Genomic DNA, 25,450 nt, shown 5'->3' on the forward strand with positions numbered 1-25,450 from the left:
GTAGAAAAGTCATATTCACAGATGGGCTGAAACGAGTCTTCGATTAATTTGGGTTATTTCGGTTCAAAAAGTTGCTTGGGGCATTTTTACTGCCTCACTTATCAGGAAGAAGTGAAGCTACCTGCAGCAGCAATTGTTCATGCCATGCATGACAGTAACATGCGGCCAAGCGTGGTGAGAAGGCCAACTTCCATATCAAGCATCGATCCGTCCATCCATTTTCTAATCTGTTTATCCTCACGAGGATTGCGGGTGTGCTGGAGCCTATCACAGACGTTGTCGGGCTGTATGCAGGGGAAACCCTGAACTGGTTTTCAGCCAATTGCAAGGCACACATAGACGAACAACCATTCGTGCTCACAGTCACACTCAGGGACAATTTAGAGCAAAGGTGTCAAAGTCAAGGCCCGGGGGCCAGATCCGGCCCTCCACATCATTTTATGTGGCCCCCGGGAGCAAATCATGTGTGTCAACTTTCATGATTCTTGCTGAAATCTGTATCGAAATGTCAAATTGCCATGGGTAATAAATAACGTTGCAATTTTGCTCTAAGGGAAGCCGTAACTTCGAAGTGGCCCGCGACAAAAAATGGGTTTGACACCCCTGATTTAGAGTTTTCCATTAACCTGCCATGCATGTTTTTTGAATGTGGGAGGAAACCGCAGTATCCGGGGAGAACCGCAGGCACGGGGAGAACACACAGAAAGGCCGGAGTCAGAATTGAACCCTCTACCTCTGCAGTGTAAGGCGGACATGCTAACCAAACAATCACCGTGCCACCTCAATATAAACCTTTGCTGACCAAAGAATATATGGTACGTTTTAAATTTGAAGTTATTCCCGGCAGCGTGTCGCGTCATAATTGCTGACTTGATTCGTCATTCAGACCGTCTGAGCCATCACAAATTGTTGCTACCGATGTCCAATACAACATCATCCTGGAATAATTTTTAGTCGCTAATTAAAAAAAAAAAAAAGACCTCATTATGCTGACACACAGTGTAATCTTTAATCTCACCCGATTAAAATTAAACAATTCCACACTGGGGCCAGGGAAGTATACTGTGGTCCACAGTGGTCACACGAGCCAAACAATTACTGAGGGTGCCGAGTGTTCCCGCGCATGGTACTGGATGTGTAGTGTTTGTTGGCTTTGAGAGAGGAGGGGCAGAGCACAAACAAGTACATCCCGGCATTGCTCAAGCAAGCAGACATATGTCCACATACTCCCACGTCCTTTGTTAGCTTCCAATTTATGGTCTATGGCGGGCACCATCTTGATTTGTTTTTTTGTTTTTTCTGGCCCCACATCACTGTCACACCAAATGGTTTGCTCAAACTAGCCAGGAATTAAAACTAGCATCTTCAGATCAATAATCATTTCATCTTTCGCAGTTTCCCACTATGCTACTGCATCTTGTATCTTGTCTCAGGCAGATATACTTCCTGTAACCAGAGCAGCCCTGAGTCACAGGCACGCAGATCTCAAAGAGACAAAATACATGCAGCGATATGCCTCACATGGTATTTCACCTCTGACGAATAGGACATCAGATGCACGCTTTTCCATGACGTCAGCCGCCGGCCTTGCTCTCGTCTCCTCTTGTCCCCTCTCCCAGTTCCCTCCCCCTGATACATATTCCAAAATTGTTCCCGATGTTCTCTTTCCAATTGCAGGTCTGTGTGACTACACAAGGGCCCTGTGTAGGCCCTACAGAGCGTAACAAAAAAAAGGCAGTGAGATGAGTAGGAGAGGTGTTATATTTGATATTGTGATATTTTCTTCTTTTCTTTGAGTCAGCCAGTGTAGAGAAATTAGAGATTGTTCTTCTTTCCAGATATTATTTTTATTTTTATGATTTAATTTCATTTTTTCTCCCCATCTTTCTGAATTTCACCTGGTGGTGTGAGTCAGCCATGGCTACTCTCAGAGTGATTTAATTGCACTCTGCCTCCCCTCTTCTCTCAACATGCATTTCATGGAGTATCACTGACGGCCCACTTCTTGGAATATTGAAACACTATTCATGAGTGCAAACAATGAGATTCAGAATTGAACTTCTAATCCGTTGCATATATACGGAACAAAATACAGTAGATCAACATAACACTTATATTTGCTCCCATCGCTCCTCGATCTAAAACTTTTTCTGCATGCACGAAAGGCCTGTTTCTCTCAAATCTTGATTGATCTGATACCAGGTTTTATTGCCTACGATCGATTCTCAAATGCCGGTATTCATACCTTTGATCTAGTCAAATTCATTTCAGGTACTGTATTTGCTGTATCGTATCAGAAAAGAAAGTGGTGTTATCGATTAGTGGACACACATAAGGAGTGGAATGCTACGATCTCCGCTCAGCAAAAGAAAGTTAGATATGTCTGTTACATATTGATAGGGAGCGCCACAATCTATCATTGGCAACCCACCACAGATAAGTGTATGTGGGAAACCCTGTGGCAGTAATGTCTTTGTGAATCTGACTAATGACATCATTGATGACTTAAGACATTACAGCCAATCGAATTCTGCACGAAATGCAAAATGTCATCCCATTCAATATAGCTGATCGGATCGACGGAAATAGAAAGTCAAATATATCCTTCCGAAATCGTGGAAAAAAACGAGTCACTGTAATTTACTGCCGTTCACTCTTGACTTTTTTCTTCTTACAATTAGGTGTGTTATCTGGCTGCGTGCAACACACTACCACTCACAGCAGGAATAGCACACACAACAAGGCATACAACAGAGCACATGGTGACTGATGCAATTATCGCGTGACACAATGAATCAATGATGAAATTCATTGCCACCACATTTAATTATTGATTGTATTGATATGTTGCAGCCAGTCTCTCTCTCTCTCTATCTCTCTCTCTCTCTCTCTCTCTCTCTCACATATGCAAAGATGGGCAGGCAGAAGGTCTGTGTGCTGACGGAAGGTTCGTCAATCCGTCATTGATGGACACCCAATTTTCTGATGAATGATGACACATTGAAAAAAAAAAACACTGACTAAGCACTGATGGAGGTGGATTATCTTACGTTTCCAGTAGATATACATGTATATGGCGGCGTTTCACCGAATAGCCCACCCCTTCATTCTCAACCAAAGCATACTCGGAAGTGTGGGGCTTCACCATTGACAATCTACTTCCCAAGGTGTATTTATTTGGCTTGGTGGCGGACAAATCTCACTTGCTTCTACCCCTGGAAATGTTTTTTTTAGCGTGTGGGAAGGACTGCGTGAGTGGGTGATGTTGGACAATTTGGGAAATAAATAAGTGTGGGGTTAACATTTTTTTTAATGTAGTGTATACTTGTTGGTGCTTCAAAAAACAGCCCAATGCACAGCAGCTTTTTGTAGTTGTTGATAATCCCCATGGACATTGGAGAATGATTTTGTGGGAGTGGCAACCTTGAGAGGTCAATCGTGGCTGCTCTTGGTCCAAATTTCATCGGGCAACATTTGAATTCCAAATCCGGTCACTACTGTGGAAACAAAACATGCTTGATACCATTAACTTCTTCAGTTATCAAGGTGACACTGCATCCACTCCATCCCCCATAAAACATTATTGCACGTTCTCAAACTATAAACAGGAAAGGATTATTGAGGCATCAGAGCCTTTTTCTCCCCGTTATCTTGCAGCAGTTTTACTGTTGGCCGATAGGTGGCACTGTTCCTATATCAGTGGCAAGGGATACCTCGTTGGGATTTGCTAAACGTACATTACATTAAAAAAGAAAAAAAACGGGCCTGCCTTGATTCAGCGTTCATATATGAAGGCCCTCAGATGAAAGTCTTGTTTGTTGTTAATTGGGCAGTTGATTAAAGCACCCCTGCATCGATCGAATCGTCTCCATACTGAACAAAGCGAGTCAACGCTGACGATACTGTGCGGTGGATTTCAAAAGAGGGTGAAGAGGCAAAAACATGACCCTGATTATAAGCATTACTTGGACAAAACATTGTGTCGCTCCGGGGTTAAGAGTATTTTTTTCCGTCCCGTCCTGTGATGCTGATGAGTGTATTGGCGTTGTTTTTGAGCAGACAGAGATCAATGAGGAGCGCTGACTCGCAAGGATGCCACGGAACCGCTGCCTGAGATGGCCACTAATCCGGAATAATTACGCCCTCGTCCTCGTCTAGACAAACAATGCAGCATGCGCATGTGCCGCTCAATCAGCGACTTTTTCAATAAAAGCGGCGCTGGCATTGTCTCCCCCCAAAAATGTACACTCAAGAGTTTTTGCTCCCCCGTTGCCATAATCCCCTTTTACCAACTTTATGCTGCCAGACTGTGCAAGCAATCTATCTCATTCTGAAGAGGATCTAGTATACGTTTCAAACTGCTTGGCTTTAAAAGGTATCAGTCTCTGACATTTTAACACACTAAATTTCTGCATAACTGTGGAATAAATACTCTTACACACTCATGGCATGCTTCCTCTGTTTGCACGCTGAATTTTTGATTGATACTTCTTCCCTTTCTTAAGTTTTCTTTGAAAGCATTCAATTCCAAAGTTTGTACAATGTCACTCACATGCTGCTCCCCCTCTTTTGTAGCCATGATGGAGGTACACGTCCCCGACCAGCCTGTGGTGGCGTTACACAACACGGACGTCATTCTAAACTGCTCCTTCAGTTCCACCGCCCCTTTCAACGCGTCTGACGTGACAGTTTTCTGGCAGCTGACCGACACCAAGCGCAGCGTGTATGGATACAGAGAAGGACACGATCAGCTGGCAGACCAGGCTGAAAGGTTCGCCAACCGCACTGGCCTGTTCCCCCACGAGCTGGGCCTTGGAAACGCCTCGCTGCTGCTGAGGAGGGTGGTGGTGGCCGACGAAGGCAGCTACATGTGCTTTGTCAGAGTGCGGGAATACGGCAGCGCTGCTTTGTTTCTGCAGGTGGCGGGTGAGTTTAGCTTTGTACCACAGACTTTAAAACACATATCCCCATGACAATATGCAACCCCATTTAATGTGAACAAAGGTAACTATGGGAATTATTTACAATTTAAGAAGAATGAGCTGAGCTATCCTGAGTGTCGACCCTGAAACTGACTAATATCAAACACCCACACCAAACCCACTTAACCAAAAGAGCGTGCCGTAATCCATGCACATATTTTCTGCTTTTCCATTCCATGGTAGCTACTTGACTCATCTCTACTCACTCTTTTAGAGTGATCAAACCAGGTAGTAGCATGTTCCTCGAAAATGTTCCTAGTCTCCCGATAGGATATTAGATTGACATGAAGCATTTCTGATTCCTTATTGATAAATCAGATTCATCAGTGCCATATCTCTGCGCGAAAGTGTAAATATAATGCACTCGTATTGCACTGACACTATCTTGTGCCCAAAGCGTTTTGCAGCGGCTAACATTCACCCATTCACGCACACATTCATACAGTACATCAATGGGCAGCTCCTTCCATGCAAGGAACTGCCCAGCCCGCGAGGAGAAAATTAGAGTTCAGTCACCCTGAAATGTCAAAATTACACAATAAACTCCTGCTTTCGTTGCTCAATACATGTTGCTGTGCCCTCGCTCTGGACACTGCAGTATTATATTTCATAGTTTGCACTTAGCTGCAGTAAGTTTTCTTTCTCTCGTCAGTCTCCTCTCTGATAAAATGGAAAATCAAATGACACAAACCTAAACTGAGTGGTCTGGATGGTATTTCACAAACCATCCAGTCCAATATCGGTGTAGTCCTCAATACCAGTCATTATTAGCAAAAATAACAGTCTGGAGGAGACGTGTTGTACTTCTTTGTAGTTTTGCATGTCCAAGGTAAAGACAACATCACTCAGTGGTCTATTTTTGGACTATCTCCAACTGAAGGAATTATTCAGAGTCATTGCAAGTAATATCCTCACAAAGTGTAGTTTTGGAGGCTAACCCCATTGTCTCTTTTCACATTTCAGCATGATGGCACATTAGCTAACTAAGCTAACTAATGCTGTATGTGTAATCATGAAATCCAATTTAAAAAAAATATATACTGTATATATAAACACTCATACTATATGTATGACACGTATGCGCATCCCTAGCATGCAGGAAGTAAACGTGATAAATGGTTTCCCCAGGGCAGGGCTGCTGCTCGACTGCGTGTCTGGTCAATAAGCGCTGATGGTGGCCTTTGCTGTGGTCAATAGCTCCTGACTTTGACTATCAGCCGTTGTTTTGGTTTAAACGGCCTTTACTAACATCTTCGCTGTTTACATGACGGTAAAGGGCCACCGTTCACAGCAGAGACTATTAATTTATTTACAGTGCAATGGCACATTTTTATATCCATTGAGAGATGGCTGTTCTATTCTCAGAGGATGGCTGTGCATTAAGTAGTATTAATGAATAATTTTTTTTTTTTCCCCCTCTTCCCATCGTGGCTGGCGAGAGGCAAAACAATGTCTCCCAACGGTGACAAATTGGTTCCGTTTTATGCATGAGATTTATAGATGTTTCTATTTTTAAACAGCATCCACGGTTAACATTTTATATTTTCTTCCTGCTGCCAATGCAAAGAAGCCACAATACTGCATGTAGTTCACTTCAGTTATGATCTGATTCATTTCAATCACTACATGCTCCAATTATCATGACATAAAAAAAAAATCTAGATCATTAGCACAACTCACCATTGTTTTTAAATTGCCTGTTTTATAACATCTTTACTGGAAACTAAGCTAAATAGCAAGTACTTCAACATTTTATCAAAACAAAATACATTTTTAAAACCAAATGAAAATGATGATGAACAGAGAAATGGATTCAAATATTTTTTGGCTCAACAGTACAATACATGTAGAATCATCTAAAACGGTGACCTGCAAAAAAATAAATAAATAAAAATCACACCTTAGGAATAATATGCCTCAACATGGAAACATAGTCATTTCTAAGTTATGATCCTACGTACGGCGCCAACATCTTTGGGTGGATTCTAATGCTTAACTCATAGTCCACAAACCGTATTCATGAAAGATGCTAACTGCCCCGTGTTCATACTGAGACAATTCTGTTTGTGCTGCCAGTGTACTTTTTATGAGGACCCATGCATATTCACGAGTCCACATTGCTTTCTTTCTTGCTACATCCAAAAATGTCGCCACACTTACTGCATATCTTGAGGACACATAGTGGTATGGCACACTCAGGTGACACTCAAAATACAGCAAGGTTTGGCCAATACTTAAATAATTGTGGTCAATGTGTCTCAAAGAAGGCTTAAATCTAACTTCCTTAAACCTGTAGGTAGGTACTTGATGGTACGGAAGAGTGCTAGTTTGCAGAAAGTGTAGTAAATCTCGTCTCCATACCCAAGGTCCATGTCTCACCAGCAGGTCAGACTGACTGATATCATCAAAAGCTCAGCTCCACCCCCCTGTTTGCTGTGCCATGATTGGCTTTGGGAATAGTGCAGCCACTTTTCTCTTCCACCTTTGTACTCTTGCTGCAGCTCAAGGGATTGGCATTTGGGATTTTCGCCGAGGTTGACATTAGACCGCCACCATGCCTACACTCTTTTTACACAACCTGGGTTGTCCCCAAATCTCAAGAGTTTTCTGCCTATCTGCAACTCCTGGCCTAAACCATAACTTTTTTTTTTTTTTTTTTTTTTTAAAGAGTGGCTCTGTATTTTGGCACTCTGGGGAATGTTAAGATGCAGCGTGCCTGTGTGGGATTGTAGGATTTAACGTTTGATGCTAAGTGGCACTAAATGTAATTTATGCCTTAATGGGAATGATATACAGTAAACCATTTCCCAAGATAGTTAAACTAAACTCTGGAAGTTTTGATGCTTGTCTAAATCATCCATAACTTTTACCCATCAGACATATCCGTTTTTGTCAATTGCCTCAACTATCAAGAATTATAGCATACTACCCACATCCGATTTATTGTCTTGCTGAAGTTAGCCCCGCTCAGTCATGCAAGTGAATGACTGTATTATTTGCCCCATATACTGAACTACTGAGCCAGTGGTGTGTCAAAATCAGAAAATGATGACCATGGGCGGAGCCCTAGAGTTAGGACCAGAGTGGCTTCTGCTCGAGGTAGCAAGGAAGAGATTCACTGGGGGAAAAAAAAGTGCCCATATAGACTATGAAAGCATTTTCATTTTTAGAGACGGCACTTCATACATTACACTGTGCTTACGGACAACATTGGACTCGGCCATTGCTTTGCCCAGTCGAGCTGATGATGTCCGAGAAACTTGGATGTGGGGGATGTTATCATGTAAATTAGACCAACAAACGGCGGACAGATTTGCAGAACAGCTCGCTCAGAGACCCATTTTTATAAATGGGCAGATAACAAAAGATTTTCTTGGTTGTTTAATTTCACACTCGATTGGTGAGCAGGCACTCAAGCGACCCACCTATTTGTATACAAGCACTTAAAAAGTCAATTTTCCATCACCTGTTCCATTTAAATCCTTGTATTTATCCAGCCCCTTACTCCAAGCCTGTTGTGACCTTGGAGTCGGAATCTAACCTACGGCCTGGTGAAGAGGTGGCCCTCACTTGCGTAGCTTACGGAGGCTACCCGGAAGCCGACGTCATGTGGCAGGATGGGGGTGGCCGCAACCTGACGGACAATGTCACCACTTCGGTGGTGGCCAACGAGGAGGGTCTGTTCTCTCTGACCAGCGTGCTGACAGTCGTACTGGAGCCCAACAGCACCTACAGCTGCACGCTCATCAACCCGCTATTGGGGGAGGAGGGGAATGCCTTTGTCACCGTCACAGGTGGGTACACCTCTGTTTGCCATTCTCTTTCGGGACGACTGTGGCCGTTTTTCCACAGAGCCTCACTATTGCTGTTACTTAAGACCACTTTTCCTTTCTTCAAGAACCCAGTAAAGCTGGGTCGCACTTTTTCAGTCGTCGTGGTAGAAAATGGGATTCAACTCAACAAAAAGATCTGTCATTGGTCTAATAAAAATTGTATTTATCAGGAGTACAAGTGGTATTGGTCACTAGATATCCGTGAATACTTGTAGTGGTATTGGTCTCCAAAAAAGTATGATGTAACATTCATAGTATGGGATGTTGGCCAGCTCCTTTTTCAGCCAAAGCTCCTGTCAGAACCGCGTTTGGAGTGGTGCAGCTCAATGTGGTTATTCATAAGCATTGTAAACAAACGGCGAGGTGGGAAAAAAAAGTTCAATTGTGCCAATATTCTTTGCCAAGTATACAGCCGCTTATTTTTCGCTGGATCGGACCTGCTCAAGTGAATCGTGATTTGGCCTTGTATGGCCACTAAGTCTCATTCAAGATGCTTTTATTTTTAATGAGTCGCCTAATTAAATCTGCTATGTTGTGATGGATATCCCGTTGTTCAAGATTTCCCTGTTTCCTGATGAGGCAAGAAAATATATCCAGTGCAAAATAAATGCATTTCAATTTAGATGATTTTGACTTTTCAAAAATGGAATCTTATCCTGCGTAGGAGGCTGTCTCCTCATCACCAGGGTTGCCATGGCAATTGAAGCAAGTGGTACAAGTTTGTGTCAAGTTTGACGATTATGTTCTCCAAGGGCAAGCAGGAGATGATTTGGAGCAAAGATACTTTTTGCTCATGAGGAAAGGAACTGATTTGATTCCTATTTTCTAATCCTCTTGAACTTCTGATTTGACAGATTCGATAAAATATGTTCAGTAGGTTTCTAATAGGCTGGACCAAACTACATTCCCCGCTTTAAATCCCCCTCACCCTGCAATTGCCCTTCTTTGTTAAGTGCAGGAGGAGGACTGCGTAAGGTAGGCCAAGGGCCAAGGTAGACCAGGTCTCTAATGGAGGCACAACTGTGTGAAATAACTTATAAATTATAGCAGAGGTGGACCGGACCTTCTCTTTGGGCTTGAGCTGCTGCTAAAACTTGGGGGCAGGTGTAGTGGAGGTCCAGGCAGAGGGTCACCGTGTATTGCTCCACTGGGCTGGGAAATGAATGCGCTGTCTGGAAACTGGAGAGACAAGTGGCAAGAGTGGGCTAAAAGGAGGTTGGCCTTCAATGCACTTTGGGCGGCCTCTTTCAAACCGTACAGGTGGAGTCATGTTGCGTTATACGTGTGAGAACTGTAACTCCATCAGCAGCCCCCGTTGCCATTTTACTCAACTCATGGACGAGTCCACACTGATTTGGTGCTTAGTTGAAATGAATATGAACATTTGATCACAGTTTATATCAAGGCCCCTTTACAATTGACATCAGGGGTCATAACGGTTATTTTAATCATGAAATATTAATCAGTCACTTATTTTGACGATTACCGTATTTTCTGTACTATGAGGCTCTTCAGATTAGATGGCGCACCTTCAGTGAATGGCCTATTTTAAAACTGTTTTCATCTATAAGGTGCACTGCATCATAAGGTACATAGAATAGAAGCTACAAGAGTGTCTGCGGTTGCGCTATGCATCCATTAGATGGTGTTACACTAAAGGGAATACAATACAATACAGCTTTATGTGTATAGAACCTTCACAACCGTTGCAGCTGTAATAAAGCCATGAGAACTTGTCACAAACACGGACATGAAACATATAAATACAAATGGCACTAGAAAACAATAAATCAAAGACAAAAGTTATGAAGACAATTGATTCAACAAAAAGGCACGCAAACCTCGTGGGTTCACATCTACAAGGGGCTAAATATCCTTAGAAGTCGAGAGGGCGCACTGTTGGCTTTTGAGAAAATTGAATGCTTTTAGGTGCACCTTATAGTGCGTAAAATACGGTAATCAAAGAATTCTGTAAAAAGGAAAAAAAAAGTTTTAATTTCCATCCCTGTATTCAAAGACATTATTGACCAGTGCAGGAAATGCATCAACATAAATTCATTATGACTCAGTTACAGGTTTAGTCTGAAACATCAATGTCTCATTTCAAAACAAACATGATCAGTCTGCTTTAACTAATGGAGCACGACAGAAATCTGAGAATCTTTTGCTGTTACTTCTTTATGTGAATGAAGTATCCAATTTACGAACAAGATGTGTTCAGAGAGGCTAAATTGTTGGTAAGTCGTCATAAATTTCAATCCATAACTGACATTTGCAGTCATTCAAATACCATTACATCTTCAAATAAGAAAGTACTATGACCCTAAGGCTTACCAGAAGCAATTACAGGACATACAAACAACACATAAACATGATTATACACGAGATGATAACAAGAAAATAAACAGAATCGAAAAATCCTGTCGTACCTTTCTGTAATTTGCATTTAGAGTGAAGTCGATGTGCGTTCACATGAACGAACTGTTTAAGCGATGCCATAATCCATCCATACATTTTCAATACCACCATTTACTGTTGGGTTGTGTCAAAATTACTGCTGTGAAACAGCTCATTAAAACATTGTAGTAAATCTTGACATTCCTTTGGGAGGTGGAGAGGAGCCGTGCTGTGAATACAGCAGCATCTTTATGTAACATGATTGACAGGTTGATAGGCCAAAATTTTAACACAATTTTCAAGTTTCTGCAGACCATCAGAGGCCCTCAAATTAAATCCAGATCGGTCACTAGAAGAGGTGCTTTGTGGGTTTTGATTCGAAGCGGCATGGTCTCTTATCTCCTCAGATCATTCTCCGTAACGAGAGAATCAGTTATAATGAGTTTTGAAGAAGCTGGCCAAGATCCAAGACGGAAAAAAATAAATAAAGACTTTGCAAGCGTAGTCACATTACAACATGTAACATTTCTTGTTGGACAGTGAAAATAGCAAACCCAGAAATACACCACAGAAGACCCTTAATTCAAAAGTGGTAATTTTAAGCAAATGGGTGCAGTTAAGGACAAAAAAAAAAAAAAAGCAAGAAGAGTAATTTCTTGGTGTACACGCCAGCACAGCTTGATGACACTTGCTCGTAAACATGTAGGGAGATATCCAATATTTTTGCACGGGGGCTGGTTTGAAAGGAAAATGTATGTGTTTACAACAGCTGCTGTGTGCTTAACAGCCACTGTAATTAATGTTGACCCCGCCGAACTCTTCTGCCGGTGTAGCCGAGTGGAGTGCACCAAGCTCGAGTTGACACAGTGCTTGTTGTGTACACAACACAAAGCTGCCCGCTCCCTGCGTACTCCACAATGGCTGCGATTTTTGGCGAGCACCATCAGGGGTCGCCAGAGAGTCACATGCATGATTTGTTTGGCACAGTTTTTACACCTGATATTCTTCCTGGGACAAGGCAAGAATTTTTTTTTCAATCTAGATTAACAACGGAAATGACAGTCAGTGTATTGGGTCACTGGCTGGGAATCTAACCCTGTGCCATCTGCATGGCTGCTTAAATTTATGGTTGAACTCATCCATCCATCCATCTATTATCTAATCCCTTTATCCTCACGAGGGTCGCGGGCTTGCTGCAGCCTATCCCAGCTGTCTTTGGGCAATAGGCGGGGGACACCCTTAACCGGTTGCCAGCCAATCACAGTGTGGTTGAACCATGACAACTAAAACACAAACCAAGGAAGAAATTCACGTGGCTTTCGGTGATCAACTTGACAATTGACAATCAGTTTAATTTAAGGCATGTTGGAACTTTGAAAGGCTCTTGAAGTCGATTCAACAAAATGCGACTGCATTTCCAAGTCTGCAAGCCTATTTCATTGTGTCTCATCAACATGTTGAGTCCACAAAAGTTGAAACACACACTACCGTCACCCACAGCACTTAAAGTGGAGTAATATTGATCTGTGTGAGCTTTTGGTCTGTAATATGTTAATACTTCAATCGTTTGCTTTGACTTCCTGTCGCAGGCGATTAACTCATTCAGTTCAAAAAATCTTTAGCAGCTTTAGCTGTATCAAGCATCTCAGAGATGTTATCTTTCTAAACCCTCATTCTACCTCTGGGGTAATTTGGTTGTGCTGGGATATTATGGATTTTGCAGCGGGGATCCATCTGTAAAGAATGGCGGGTATTAATGACTAGGAGAATGTTGGAAAGAAGCATGTTCACGTCCTCAAATGAGCTGCTCTCTCTCCTGCTCGGGTTTTAGCTTCTCACTCTCATCATCCTCAAAAGTTAATTCTGACATCTTTAGTCTCTCTTAAGGGGAAAAAAAAAGATGTTTGGGAGAGGGTGGGGTGGTTATAGCTCAAGAGTCCCGTTTCTTATCATTTACTACTGATTCTCCCATGCGAAGGCAAAGATTTGGCCGTGTATCCAATCATCCGGGTTGGTGTGATTGCCACAGCAAGTTTTGCTGCTGGCCTAATTTCAAGACAACTCCCACCCCGACTCACCCAGCATTCCCAATGAAGCCGGGCGTAATGTCCTTAGCATTACTATGCTTGCGCAGCGTTTACTGGCCAAGTGTGGCAAGAGTGTGACATACAAACTTTGGCTGTTTGTAGATCGAGTGCTGTTCAAAGGAACTCGGCCAACTTGTAGCTTTCATACTGTCATCCTGTAATCAAACTCAAATTTTGTTTTCCCACTTGGTGCCATTTTGCGTTAGGTGAAGACAGTAATTGAATACCCAATCTCATTTGTACTCTTAAGTTCAGGTTGATGTCAAAGAATGAGACCATTGTCTTACTCTGTGTGTCTTTCAGTGACTGTGTTATATGGTAAGCAAGATCATTTAGTATGTATGACCTTTTAAAATGTACTATTCGTAAACTAAGTATCAGTAGTACAAAATAGAGCAAAACATGTTTCTGTCGACGGCAGGGGGGGTGCATCTCTCCCATACCAATTCAATACATGTCTCGATCGATACATATGGGGTGCAATACAGTTCAAAGATGATGCATTTTAAAGTTTAAAATTTGATTCGGTTCACTTCAAAGCACTCACATCTTTTAAATAAAAAACTATTTCCCATCCAAATAGACTTTCATTACACCTCTAGTTGACACCCTTGTAATTTTATGGCTAATACGGCTGCTAACTGCAACCGCAGATACTGATCCCGTACACGGAGTTAGTACTGATCGAGGCCCAATCAAACCGTTTGTGGACTGGATCTGAATCGGCAAAGCCTTGCAAGTCAACTTGCATTGTGAATGCGAGAGGAATTCATTTTCTTAGCAAACTATCCAACAACTTTAGCTTGTTCCAAATAAGCTTAGCAAACTTCATTTTGTTGAAAAAAGACTCTGGATCGATTTCTTAACCGAGTGCTGTGCATGTGGTTTGTAACCACGATCCCGACCTGATTGAGCATCTAGTAAACAGACCGAGACTTTTTTGAGAGTCGCTCCACGACAGCATAAGCCAGCCTCGAGCCTTTTCACCTCGACTTATACAGTACGCATATGGAATACGCATGAACTATTTCACAGAAAAACATCACCCTTAACACCTGCATGCGCTGATGTGTCTATACTGTCCAGATTGCCTTGCTGCATTGTTGTAGTTGAAGTTGTGCAGCAGGAAAATGGAGGGCACGGTTTAGAATTGAACCTGAAGCCCATTGAGAGCATGACAGCTGAGTTGAATGTGCGTTTAACTCTTGTGTGCGAGTCCATCACCGGCATGACAGTTTCTCGAAATTACGCCCCCCAAACTCCTTTTTTTGCTTTTCAAGATTGACCATACCATTCTACCTGCCTGCCCGCCTCTCTTTGAAAACTAACTAACCGGAGCAGCAAGTGAAAAGAACAGACGGTGGGCGGGACTTTTTGTCGCAGTGACCTGCACAACACTATCAGCAACAAAGCCAGCCAATGTTAGCTTCTCGAACACAGAGATCTGAGCCATAACAGTTTCATGCAGCCATTGTTTTGTTCCTTTTATTCAGAGTCCAACATTCCAGGATGATTCCAATTTTTGCACATCAATCCTCTGTCTGTGCTATCGTGGAGTTTGCATGTTTTTCCTGTTTTTGGGGGGGGTTGTGGGTGTTTTGGCGTTCTCCCACATTCCACAAATATGCAAATTTCATTGAAGACTTGAAATTCATTTGAGACTCGAATGTGAATTTTTTGTTACTTTATGTACACTGCAACCGACTGGCAACCAGTCTGGTTTAGAGTTTGCCTTCCTCCATAAGTAAGCTTGAATAGTCTGCAGCTCCCGCATGGATGGAAGTGTGAAAGTGTAAAAGTAAGTGTTAATGGTCATTCGTCTATATGTGCCAAAGTCAGCCAAGATAGGCTTCAACACACCCGTGACCCTAGTGAGGGCAAGCATTACCGAAAATGGATGGATGGACTTGGTCCCCCTCGGTTCCGTGTCGACGGCGTGTCCAGAAAGCAGGAAAAAGGCTGAAAAGCATTTTATAAAGTTATGGTGAAAGGGTCTATCGCTATCATACAGCTTCTTCCACTTCATTGGAATGCAGTTGAGAAGAAATGAAAGATGTGTGATTAATTTGCGATTAATCACATGGTTATATACGCTACAGTAAAAGTTTATGCTATATACTAAAAGTTTAGTGTATGTCATCGAGCTGTGGTTCAAATCTTCCATGCTTACTTGAGTCTCCCCCCCACGCACCCTCTTCTTGCCTTACACTCGATTATAAAAATATTACATTTATACTATATTAGTAAAAGCATGTATTCAGTGGACTGCCACTGTTCGTAGGGGTGTCGGGACCAAGTCCGACCAGGCATAGCGAATTTCCGTGAATTGATGCTGGCCTAAAACTGATGATACTTGCCTTTAATATCACACATCCCAGTTGTGGTAAAAACATGTATTCAGTGGACTGCCACTGTTCGTGGGGGTGTCGGGACCAAGTCCGACCAGGAACAGCGAATTTCCGTGAATTGATGCTGTCCTAAAACTGATGATACTTGCCTTTAATATCACACAAAATATGTTCTCAAAACATTTTAATGGCATTTTAAATGCTTATTAGCATCTTCAAACTGTGTTTGATGATGCTGCTTCTGTTATGAAATTCCTTGAGCTGCAACCCTTTTTGCATGTCGATAGTGGCATTTCTTACCAGCCTCCCATTATTTTCTGTCTGTAATCTTTTCAATCAAGTTAATCAAAAATAATGCCGTACTTGTTTCTTCCAATTTTAAACAAAAGAACATTCAAACACAAAGTGTTTTGTTTTCCACCGTTGTTTTCGACTAATCTAAATGTGAGTAACAGAGCCTGCAGTGGAGCCGAAAAAAAACCCCAAAAATAGCAGTATTAACAAATGTGTTGTCAGTCGCGCTGCAGCAAACTTTCTCAATATAACATTGAATTAATCAGTGTAAGGTGCACAAACATGCTCTCCCTCTCTTCCACCGAAAGTGTGTTTTATCTTATCAGAGAGCCAGCCGGGGAAAATGACAACACAGACGTATGAAGTAATGTAGGCAATCTAGAGTAAACACAGGTAGGCGGCAGCGGCGCCATCAGGATTATTAACTCAGGCGGCTGTCACTGTTTTTGACTGTTGACTTTCAATGTCCTCCTGGAAGCTTTCAGTATAGGAAATTGCATCTTTGTATTTGCGGCCCAGGAAATGTTATTTGTCATGCCTCCAGTCTTACACGTCGGCTCCCCAGGATTGTTGGGCCGGATTTAGCCGTGGCCACTTTCTGAGCCGCGCCCTGCTGTTCTTCAGTGCTACAATCATTGAGATAAAATGAGCTCCATTCTTTGGCGCAGGGATTTAGGGTCCCTTTATTATTGGGCGCTTGGTGTTGTCTCCACTTTTTACTCTTCAAGGCTTCCTGAGCAGATATGATTGATGATCATGAGGTTCCCCTCTTTCGTTTTTTTTTTTTTTTTTTTCCTTTTTAACAAATGATGGTGTCTGCTTCCGTTCAGTGTAGTATGATTATTATTTTATTTTTACAATCTAATCTTGTACTGTTACCATGTACAGTACAGTACTGAGCCGATTAGGTTTGGCTCATCTCTACTTGCTTCGTCGGTCAGAAGTCGCACTAGCTAAAAACAATAAAGGAGAATAAGGCTCTCCGATTTCCATCTCTATTGGATTTTTGGTGAGAGGAGACTATTGGGATTGTCTCATTGCTTGCAAGGGTACTCCATATTCCTCCCACATCCTTCCACATTCCCAAAACATGCATGACAAGTTCACTGAAGACTAAATTGTCCACAGCAGTTAATGTGAAATATATCCTTGTCTGCGTGAGCCCTGTGATTGGCCACCAACCTGTGTAGGCTGCACCCCGCATCACTTCACTTAATTTATCCGCGAGGAACATTTTCAGACAAAGCGCAGAAACGGCCCCAACGCAAACAGCACAACCAATAGAAATACCCCGCCTCTCACCCAAAGATAGCTGGAATAGTTCCAGCTCACCTGGGACCCTCATGAGGATAAGCGGAATAGAAAATGGGTAGATCGATGGAGGCTGGAGGACATGGAGAATATGAAAATGGAGCTCCTCTGCAAAATGGAAACGGTGAATTTAATTTTATTGATGAGGGATTTTTTTTTTTTTTTTAATTGCGGTTACTGATCAGCAATTTGTAAAAGCGGGCAAAAAGTTTGCTATGTGAACCCATTATGTTAATAGTAAGGCCCGGCATAGAATCCGCGAGTGTGTGTATTTTCTTTATCTACGAGGATATCCTTAGGATAATTTCTGCAAACACTATTGCAGCCAGTGTGATGACACCCCTGTGCCACCTTCTTCACAAAAAGCACTTCTTTATGTGTGTCCACAGTCTGGCGCAAGCCCGCACTCTCCGTCCTCCGTTACTCGCCTTTCCTGGACGTTGTTTTTATGGCAGCCGTAAATGCACAAATACCACTTTTGTTATTGATTGTGCGCATTTTATATTTGGACGCGCAGGACGGACTATCACGGGGTGCAGCTGGGACCCCGCAGTGGACATTTTATGCAGCTCCCTTGCTAAATCCTCTAAGTGGGATTGCTTTCAGTCGGTCTGGCGTCCGTCTGTGCACGATACGAAATCATTTTAGTCTCGGGCCTTTCAGCCAAAAGCGAATGCCCGGGCGCACCTTCAGAGTTTGCTGATTTAATTATACAGTCCGTTTATTTGACGTTTAAACTCTCTACCTGATAACACGGAGAATTATTATGCCGCAAAGGACGTTTGCAGGTTGCCTCCCCAAACGGGTCTGTTTTTGCAGTCTGAATTAGCGTCTGGCTACGTTTAAAGAGTATTGTTTGGCACCGTGAAGTGGTTCCAATTAATGGCCAAAAAAAAAAAAAGTGAGTTTGTTTTCGGGATTGGCTCCTCTTTTCTCCCGTTAACTCAGGAGACTAGTGATTGATGACCAAGTGTAGAATTGAAGTCAAGAGTGGGCCAGGAGTCCCACAGGATTGGAGTTGGACTCCACACCCACTGCCTGACATAACACACACACTAACATCGACTGGCCCCCTTGTAGAAGATTGGCTTCTTTAAAAGCTAGTGTCAAAAAACACATTACTGGGTATGACAAAGTCAAAATACACCCGCATGCCTAATGATACTCGTTTAAATGGACGGTGGCTCGCCGTGACTCACATCTATCTCAGACTGCATTAATATTCCCCCGCTGGTTTGGACTCAGCCCGTCTCAGCCAACTTTTCTCCCTCCCTATAATAACAGATACGAAGAAACACGCTCGCTCTGCTTCCCTTATTAATATTGTCAACTGTGTTTAATTTCATCACTTTCCATCATCGAGTGCGTCGGCCAAGTAAAGTGCGGCCACGTCGACAGCCGAGACAGCCCGGTGACCTGTGCTGAAAGAGTCCATCATATCTATCTGTCTGTCCCAGGCTTTTAGCTTCTCTCATTCACTCCCACTCATGACGAGTGATGTGTTAGTAATTTGTTATAGATCATTTTCCTCATGTAGCTGTAAGAGGGCAGTCCAAACAGGGTGGCTCAGGGAACGTCAATTCAACAATTTACAGCAGTTTATGGTGGACCACTTCTCGGGGTTTCCTGGGTTTACGATAGCATCAAAATATGATGGTTTCTGGATAATAAATGGCACCCATTGAACTACTGTAGTTTGCATTTCAGTGTAAGGCCTGCCGCACACCAAGCGATGCGACCGAAGCCAACTGAATTGTCGAAGGTTGAAGATTTAACAACTAGATGTCATGACTGTCGGCCTCTGGTTTTGCTGACATTCACAATTTTAATTGGCGATGAATGGATTTGTAAGAACCAGTCAATAATGCACATTTTTTTTAACTGTTCACCTGTGCTATTCGCTGTTCACATTATTTCAGATGTTTAGTTTTAAAGCCCCCCCCCATTTTGTTTATTTATTTTTGTTATTAAGTTGTACAGGTTGTAGGTCACAATATTGATGCAAAATGTATCTCATTTGTTGATTTCACAAAAAAAAACAAAAAAAACTGGCATTTGAACAGGGTATGTAGACTTTACAGTATATTGGAATAGGAGTGTGCTGTCAGGGGCTATTTATACATTGTCCCCGCTGACTGACTCATGAGGCCCTATGACATTAATGCCCTTGGATTTCAATTTGTCACTACTTCTCATTGCCACGTTACACAATGTAATGTCATTTTGCGGAGAGGGGTGGGGGGATGGGGGGGTGATGAAACTGGTAATAGGTTGAAAAAATGCGGTACTATGTGTGATGACTACGTGTGTCAGAGGAATGCCTGTTTGGTCAGAACAACTTTGTGATTCTGACTTGACGCTGCCTTTGCGCCCCGGATATTTCCGATTTCACAAAAGCACCGGTGAATGTTGTCATCATTGGTAAAAGTCGACTTCAAATCAAGGGCCATTCGGAAATCGCACATTGAGGAGATACCATTAACTATTAATTGGAGGAGGAGTCATTCAGTGAAGGAGATTTCAACCATCCATCCATTTTGTAGAAAACCTTTCCATCATTCGGTTTATGGATGAACTGGAGCCATTTCCATCTGACTTTGGGCGAGAGGCCAAGTACTGTACACCCTAGATTGGTCACCATTCAATCGCATGGCATTATAGACAACTTACTCACGCTAATACACAATTTAAAGTCTTTACTTACACTAACATGCGTGGTTTTTAACGTGAGAGAAAACCAAAGTACATGATGAGAAGATGGCAACGCTACACGGGAATGCTTGATTCAAACCTTCTTAAATGTGAGGCAGACGGGCTCAACACCACCGGAGTTGGAACGACCTTTCCATTTTAAATCTAACTAAGGCACAACAATGAAACCCAACCAGAAAATAAATGAGCCAACAAGAATGGACAGAAACCAAGGAAGTAAATAGATTTTGAAACGGCGAGGAAATGAGACACAGGTGGTGTAGACCGTGAGCGTTGCCAGGTAACTGAATGGCAGACATGAGATGAAATGGGCGGGGACTCCAAGACCAACCATTAGTTCAGTGGGAGGCTTGGATGACCAGAGAATTGTGTCGAATCAACGTGGCCAGCAGTTTTGCTTCAAAGGAGTACAAGCTCCTGAGTATTTTTGTTTGCCCCGTTTTTTCAGCGCATTTGTCCGTGAACGCTTCCTCCTAACCGCGACTCCATCTCTGCGCGACCGTCCGCTTGACCGCTTACGAGAGCAACTGTTGATTAAATTTGGATCGCTGCGTGATGACGAGGACGGCTCAAGCTCATCGGCAAATGCACTGACGGCGACAATGAAAGAGAGACTGTTTTATTTTAACTGTTGTGGTTTTTAATCAGGTGACCGCTGTCGTCCTGACATTACTGTTAATTTGTATTCCCGACATTTCCCCTCTTTTGTGTAATGCTGTGACCTTATTTACGAATCTATTTTGTTTCAGTGTTTCAACGAAGCCAGGTGACTTGTCGGGTAGCCTACCTTCAGTGAGGAAAATGTTTGTGCCAAAAAAGGAAGAAACACTCAGAATCGTAAAACAGGAGGATTACTCTGGTAATCCTTTATATTGTCAGAAAACTTTCTATTGATCCTACAACAAAGCACGTTCCTTTCAGTGGCCGCTTGTCATTTTGCTCACGTTTTTAAGTAAAGAACAAAAAGCTTCAAAAATAATCACGCCACTCTTTTAATGTGCCAAAATGTTTTAAAGGAAGAGAAACACACGTTTTATTTCCTTCATCCTCAATTTCATTGTGGTGCATGAAATACAACTGAACCTTTTCATTGTTTTTCCCACCTTTCATAAAAACAAATGTACCCAAGTTGCAATTTAGCTACAGTATGACCCACTCAGTGAGACATTCAGCGACATCTAAAGTTCAGCCCGTCTGAGATCTCCGAGTGTAAAACGGCTGGAGGGAGGAAAAGAATATTTAAGTAATAAGTCATGAGAAGTTGTACTTCACTGATATTTCAGAGGAGCTCGGGGGCACGACTCATCTGAAGGGACTGCTGGCAAGCGCCGTCTTTTGTAAAATGACAGCAACAATAAAAAAAGCAGAAATCCAAATGTCCCATAAGTGTTATATTAATCCTATTTCATCCATAAATCATGCTATTCGAATCAATCTCAGTGGTGATTTTGGCTGTGTGAGTTATTTTACATGAACTTTTGCTGTTAACTAATTCCCTATGGTTCCATGGTAATGATTTAAACTTCACGGATGGCTATTTTACCACAAGGGATTATATTATTATTACAAATTAGATCTTATAATGGAGCATTTGAGACACAATCCCCCAGCCCCCACATTCATGTATAATCCTGTATTAATTCAAATTATGCAGTTACACCAGGGGCACCGTTTTTTTTTCCCCCTCTGTATGAAAAATTTGAGGGATGGCGTGTCCACTTTTTTCGGATTTTCAGGGTTTTTTTTGTGGACCGAGATTTGCCTCTTTAATGGATAATAAAGAGACAATTCCAAATTCTGAAACAAAACAACAACAAACTGTACCCATTTTTAAAGGAGGTATGGTTGTTTTTTTTTGCTTTTTTTTTTTCTCTTTTGTGCGCCTTATCATCCGATGCGCCTTATAAATGGTTCAATATCCTGATTTCTCGGACGTAGTATTTCAAATGTTCTATAAAACGCCTTTTTCATCTGCAGCAGTTGTGAAGGCTTGATATAAATAAAGCTGTAATGTATTGTATTCCCTGAGCATAGCTCCATCCAGTGGATGCATAATGCAACTGCAGCCATTATTGTAGCTTCTATTCGATGCGCCGTATAATGTGGTGCAAACAAAACAGTTTTGAATTGGGCCATTCACTGAAGGTGCGCCTTATAGGACGAAAAATACGGTACATTGTTTTACAGCCACAGTTCCCCTTGATAGAAGTAAACATTGGGCTCAACAATGATGGCCAAAATGTGAATCACAAATATTTTCATAAATACTGTAACCAAGAAAATTAATCACAGGTTTTCTTCATGTTAGGGAAAATGTGTATTTTTATTGAACTATCGACAGTTTTCAATGCAACATAAAACACACACACACACACACACACACACACACACACACACACACGCACAAATACACTAGATTGACGTAAATATTAATTATCTGCCTGGACAGTTTTCAAAGCAGATTGATATACATTACTCATAACAAATGTCACAAGACAGGATAATCGCACAGTCTAATCTTTTAGAGAGATCCGATAATTGTGTCTTTGCTGATTTTGGTCACTCAAATTTGGCCCGATTCTCCTTATCTGGATAAATATAAATAAAACTTGTTTGGATTATGTTCATGCGTGCAACCCACTTCACTGACTTTTGGTTGAACCTTTCTTCAAAGACTGCAGCAGACTATATGCTAGATTCGTTGTACGTACAGTTGATATGAGGGAAGCCTAATGCAAAAACTACCCAGAGGTATGGCTTTAAAAATGTCATCACATATTCGACAGGTTCTCCCGCAATATGAGACGCATACTAACAGCCCACGGTCTTTTGAAGAATTCCACAGAGCCCTTTCATGTTTGGTTGAGGACTTGCCTTGCATTCTTTGAAAAACTGCTTTGTTCCACACTTAACATTTAGATGTCATTGTGTGTGGATTCCATGATTGCGATTCTAATTCAAATCAGGTTTCGTGGACAAAGCGACCCAGGGAAGTTTTCCATTTGAAAAGGGTCACATATCCAGTCGTTATACTCTTATTGTTTCATGGCTAAGACAAAATGACATGACAGATTATTCCGGAAACTGGTAATGTCACCAGACAAAAATAAACACTTCAAGGGGGGCCAGTTCAACGGGTGTCATGTTAACGTTAATTTCCTGTGTGATATTCCTCATTCGCTTTGCTGCACAGTGATGCAACACGGGAGCTGTTTTCGCAATAGGTGTGGGGCCCGCAGGGTGTCTGCAAGAAGTCTGGTGCTGCCGTTTGTTTTCCGCTGCAGAGACTGCTTGTGGTGAGCGCGATGCACTTCCAAGTGTGGTCCTGCATTAACGTAAAAGTAAGTCGTAGTTTGTGAGTCGTTGCTTTGGGTTCACTGCATTTCTCAATCGTGTTCAAGGTGAGATCTGCATACCTCATTCTCATTGTGAATTTGAAACAGATGGGCTCAGGCCCATACGCACAACCCAAGAAAGAAAAATAAAACATACAATGACAAAGAACTGATAGTCAATTTGAGAAAGTGGTGTGGGTCTCGGGGGGGGGGGGGTAAGGAACCGTTTGATCGGACAGAGTGTACGGTTGGTGAGACCAAATGATGATGACAATTCCTTCAAAAAGACACTTGTTATGCAGAGGATGCAAGTGGGATCCTATAAAAAATGCCTGTGATGTTAGAGGATGTCGAAAAATGAAATCCTTTTTCTTTTGAGAGTCCTCCAGTCCTTGGTGCATCAGTAAACACAATCTGTGTTCTGCTTGCAGTTAAGTGTCAGGGAGGTTCATTAAAATAGACTAGGACCAGCACAATGATTGGAAGCAAAACACTCCTTTTTTTTTTCTTCATGGTGAATCATGTCTAGAATTCTGGATCAATGCATCCCTGTCTGACTAGTCTCAGCTGCTCAGTCTTTTCCACCACACTGATGGTCTGTTTGGCTACTGATAGCTGTCAGGAGTAATCTTCTCCTACACATCCTTTGGCCTCTCGTGGGGGGGGTGCTTGTTTTAAAGCTAATTAAAAATGTACTCCACTCAACATTGTCGACTGATTAAGGTGCTCCTGCTCCCTGGTTCTGCCCCCATTGCCAGGAAGAAGAAAAAATGAAGAAGCCAGGACAAAACGTAAAACAAAGATTGAAGAAAATCAATTGTCCATTCGCCTCCCCACATCTTAATGCCACAATCAGTAAGGAAGGATGTGTGTAAGTGATGGAGTGTCTGTCGATTGCCGGACATCACAGGAGCTCTTAATTGAGTGAGTGGAAAGTGGCTGGCTGGGATATATTGCTCACGTTAGTCGAGAGCATCATCCATGGATTGTGTTTCTGGATCACGCAGACAGACTACTTGTCACATCTTGTAAATTAACCCAATGCTGCAGTTTTTTTCTGCGTGTTTTGCTATTTCGTTTTGCGACGGTGGTAAGGAAAAAAAAAATCAAAGGAGATGGTAACTTTTACCGTGAAATATGCAGACGGGCATTTGAAGCAGAAAAAAATGATGTCTGCCCTTAAGTTGCGGAAAACGCACATCGGCAATTGAGGCAAATTTGAGCTTTTTCTCCCTCTTCTGATCAAAGTCAGCAAAGACCCGATTGTTGGAAGTCTCTTAAACGATTATCCTTGATCACCTCGAAAAAAAAAACAACACGACTGACAATCGTCAGTGTTAAAACTGTTTAATAGTCAGGATAGAAACTTAAACAATTATCCCGAGCGATTATCCTGTGGTGTGCTCCTTGATCACCTCGAAAAAAAAACAACGCGACTGACAATCGTCAGTGTTAAAACTGTTTAATAGTCAGGATAGAAAATACTTTTGTGTGTGGTCAACCACAAACTCTGTGGTTGTGACATGAATTGGAATGACTCATTAGATTTTTGATATTAACAGTTACTATAAGGAATGTACTGAACTTGAACACAGTGTCAGTACTCACCCATAAAGTCACAAAATCTCCGTCAACTTTGACGGTATTGTATGGACCTTTTCTCCAATTTGCTGACAAGTTTCAGCCATGAATATCCACAAGTGAGCGAATACGGACCAAAATTCCTTGGTGTGAGCCAAGTGGGCTCTTTAAAATTACTGAGATGTTTCAAGATGCATCACTGAGATGGCGCCGACTCACCTGCATGTGTCCGTGCAGCATTTATCTAACGCTATAATGTTTATTCTTCTCTCTTATCCCTCTTTTCTTGTTTGCTGTTGCTACCCTCTCAAACTTAAATATCCGTCGTAACACAAACGACAACGGTGGCAGTGTAGGATACTCCACTGTAGTACTGAAAAAATGTTTGGGTATAAAATGGATACTGCACCTCCAGTCTGCCTTATCTGGCAGCCAAACAGGACAGGTTGAAAAAAAAAGAAAAAAAAACACGTCACGTGTTTAATCAAATCCGTACAAGTTGAAACAATCACATCCGTATTCAAATCGTAGACAGCATGAAAAAAAAATATATATCTTGTGACTAGTTGT

The 25,450-nt window shown here is 42.1% G+C and overlaps 1 protein-coding gene across 2 annotated transcripts in view; it reads left to right on the forward strand.

Moving 5' to 3' along the window:
* cd276 (CD276 molecule) overlaps positions 1-25,450 on the forward strand; it is a 73,138-nt gene that overhangs the window by 9,841 nt on the left and 37,847 nt on the right. For both annotated transcript variants that reach the window (XM_019866674.1, XM_019866673.1), the window contains exons 3-4: positions 4,576-4,926; positions 8,480-8,776. In XM_019866674.1, coding sequence (XP_019722233.1) covers positions 4,576-4,926; positions 8,480-8,776 — 648 coding nt within the window. The remainder of the gene's footprint in view (positions 1-4,575; positions 4,927-8,479; positions 8,777-25,450) is intronic.

This window comes from Hippocampus comes, unplaced genomic scaffold (assembly GCF_001891065.2).
Source record: "Hippocampus comes isolate QL1 unplaced genomic scaffold, H_comes_QL1_v1.1 scaffold82, whole genome shotgun sequence".
Lineage (NCBI taxonomy): Eukaryota > Metazoa > Chordata > Actinopteri > Syngnathiformes > Syngnathidae > Hippocampus > Hippocampus comes.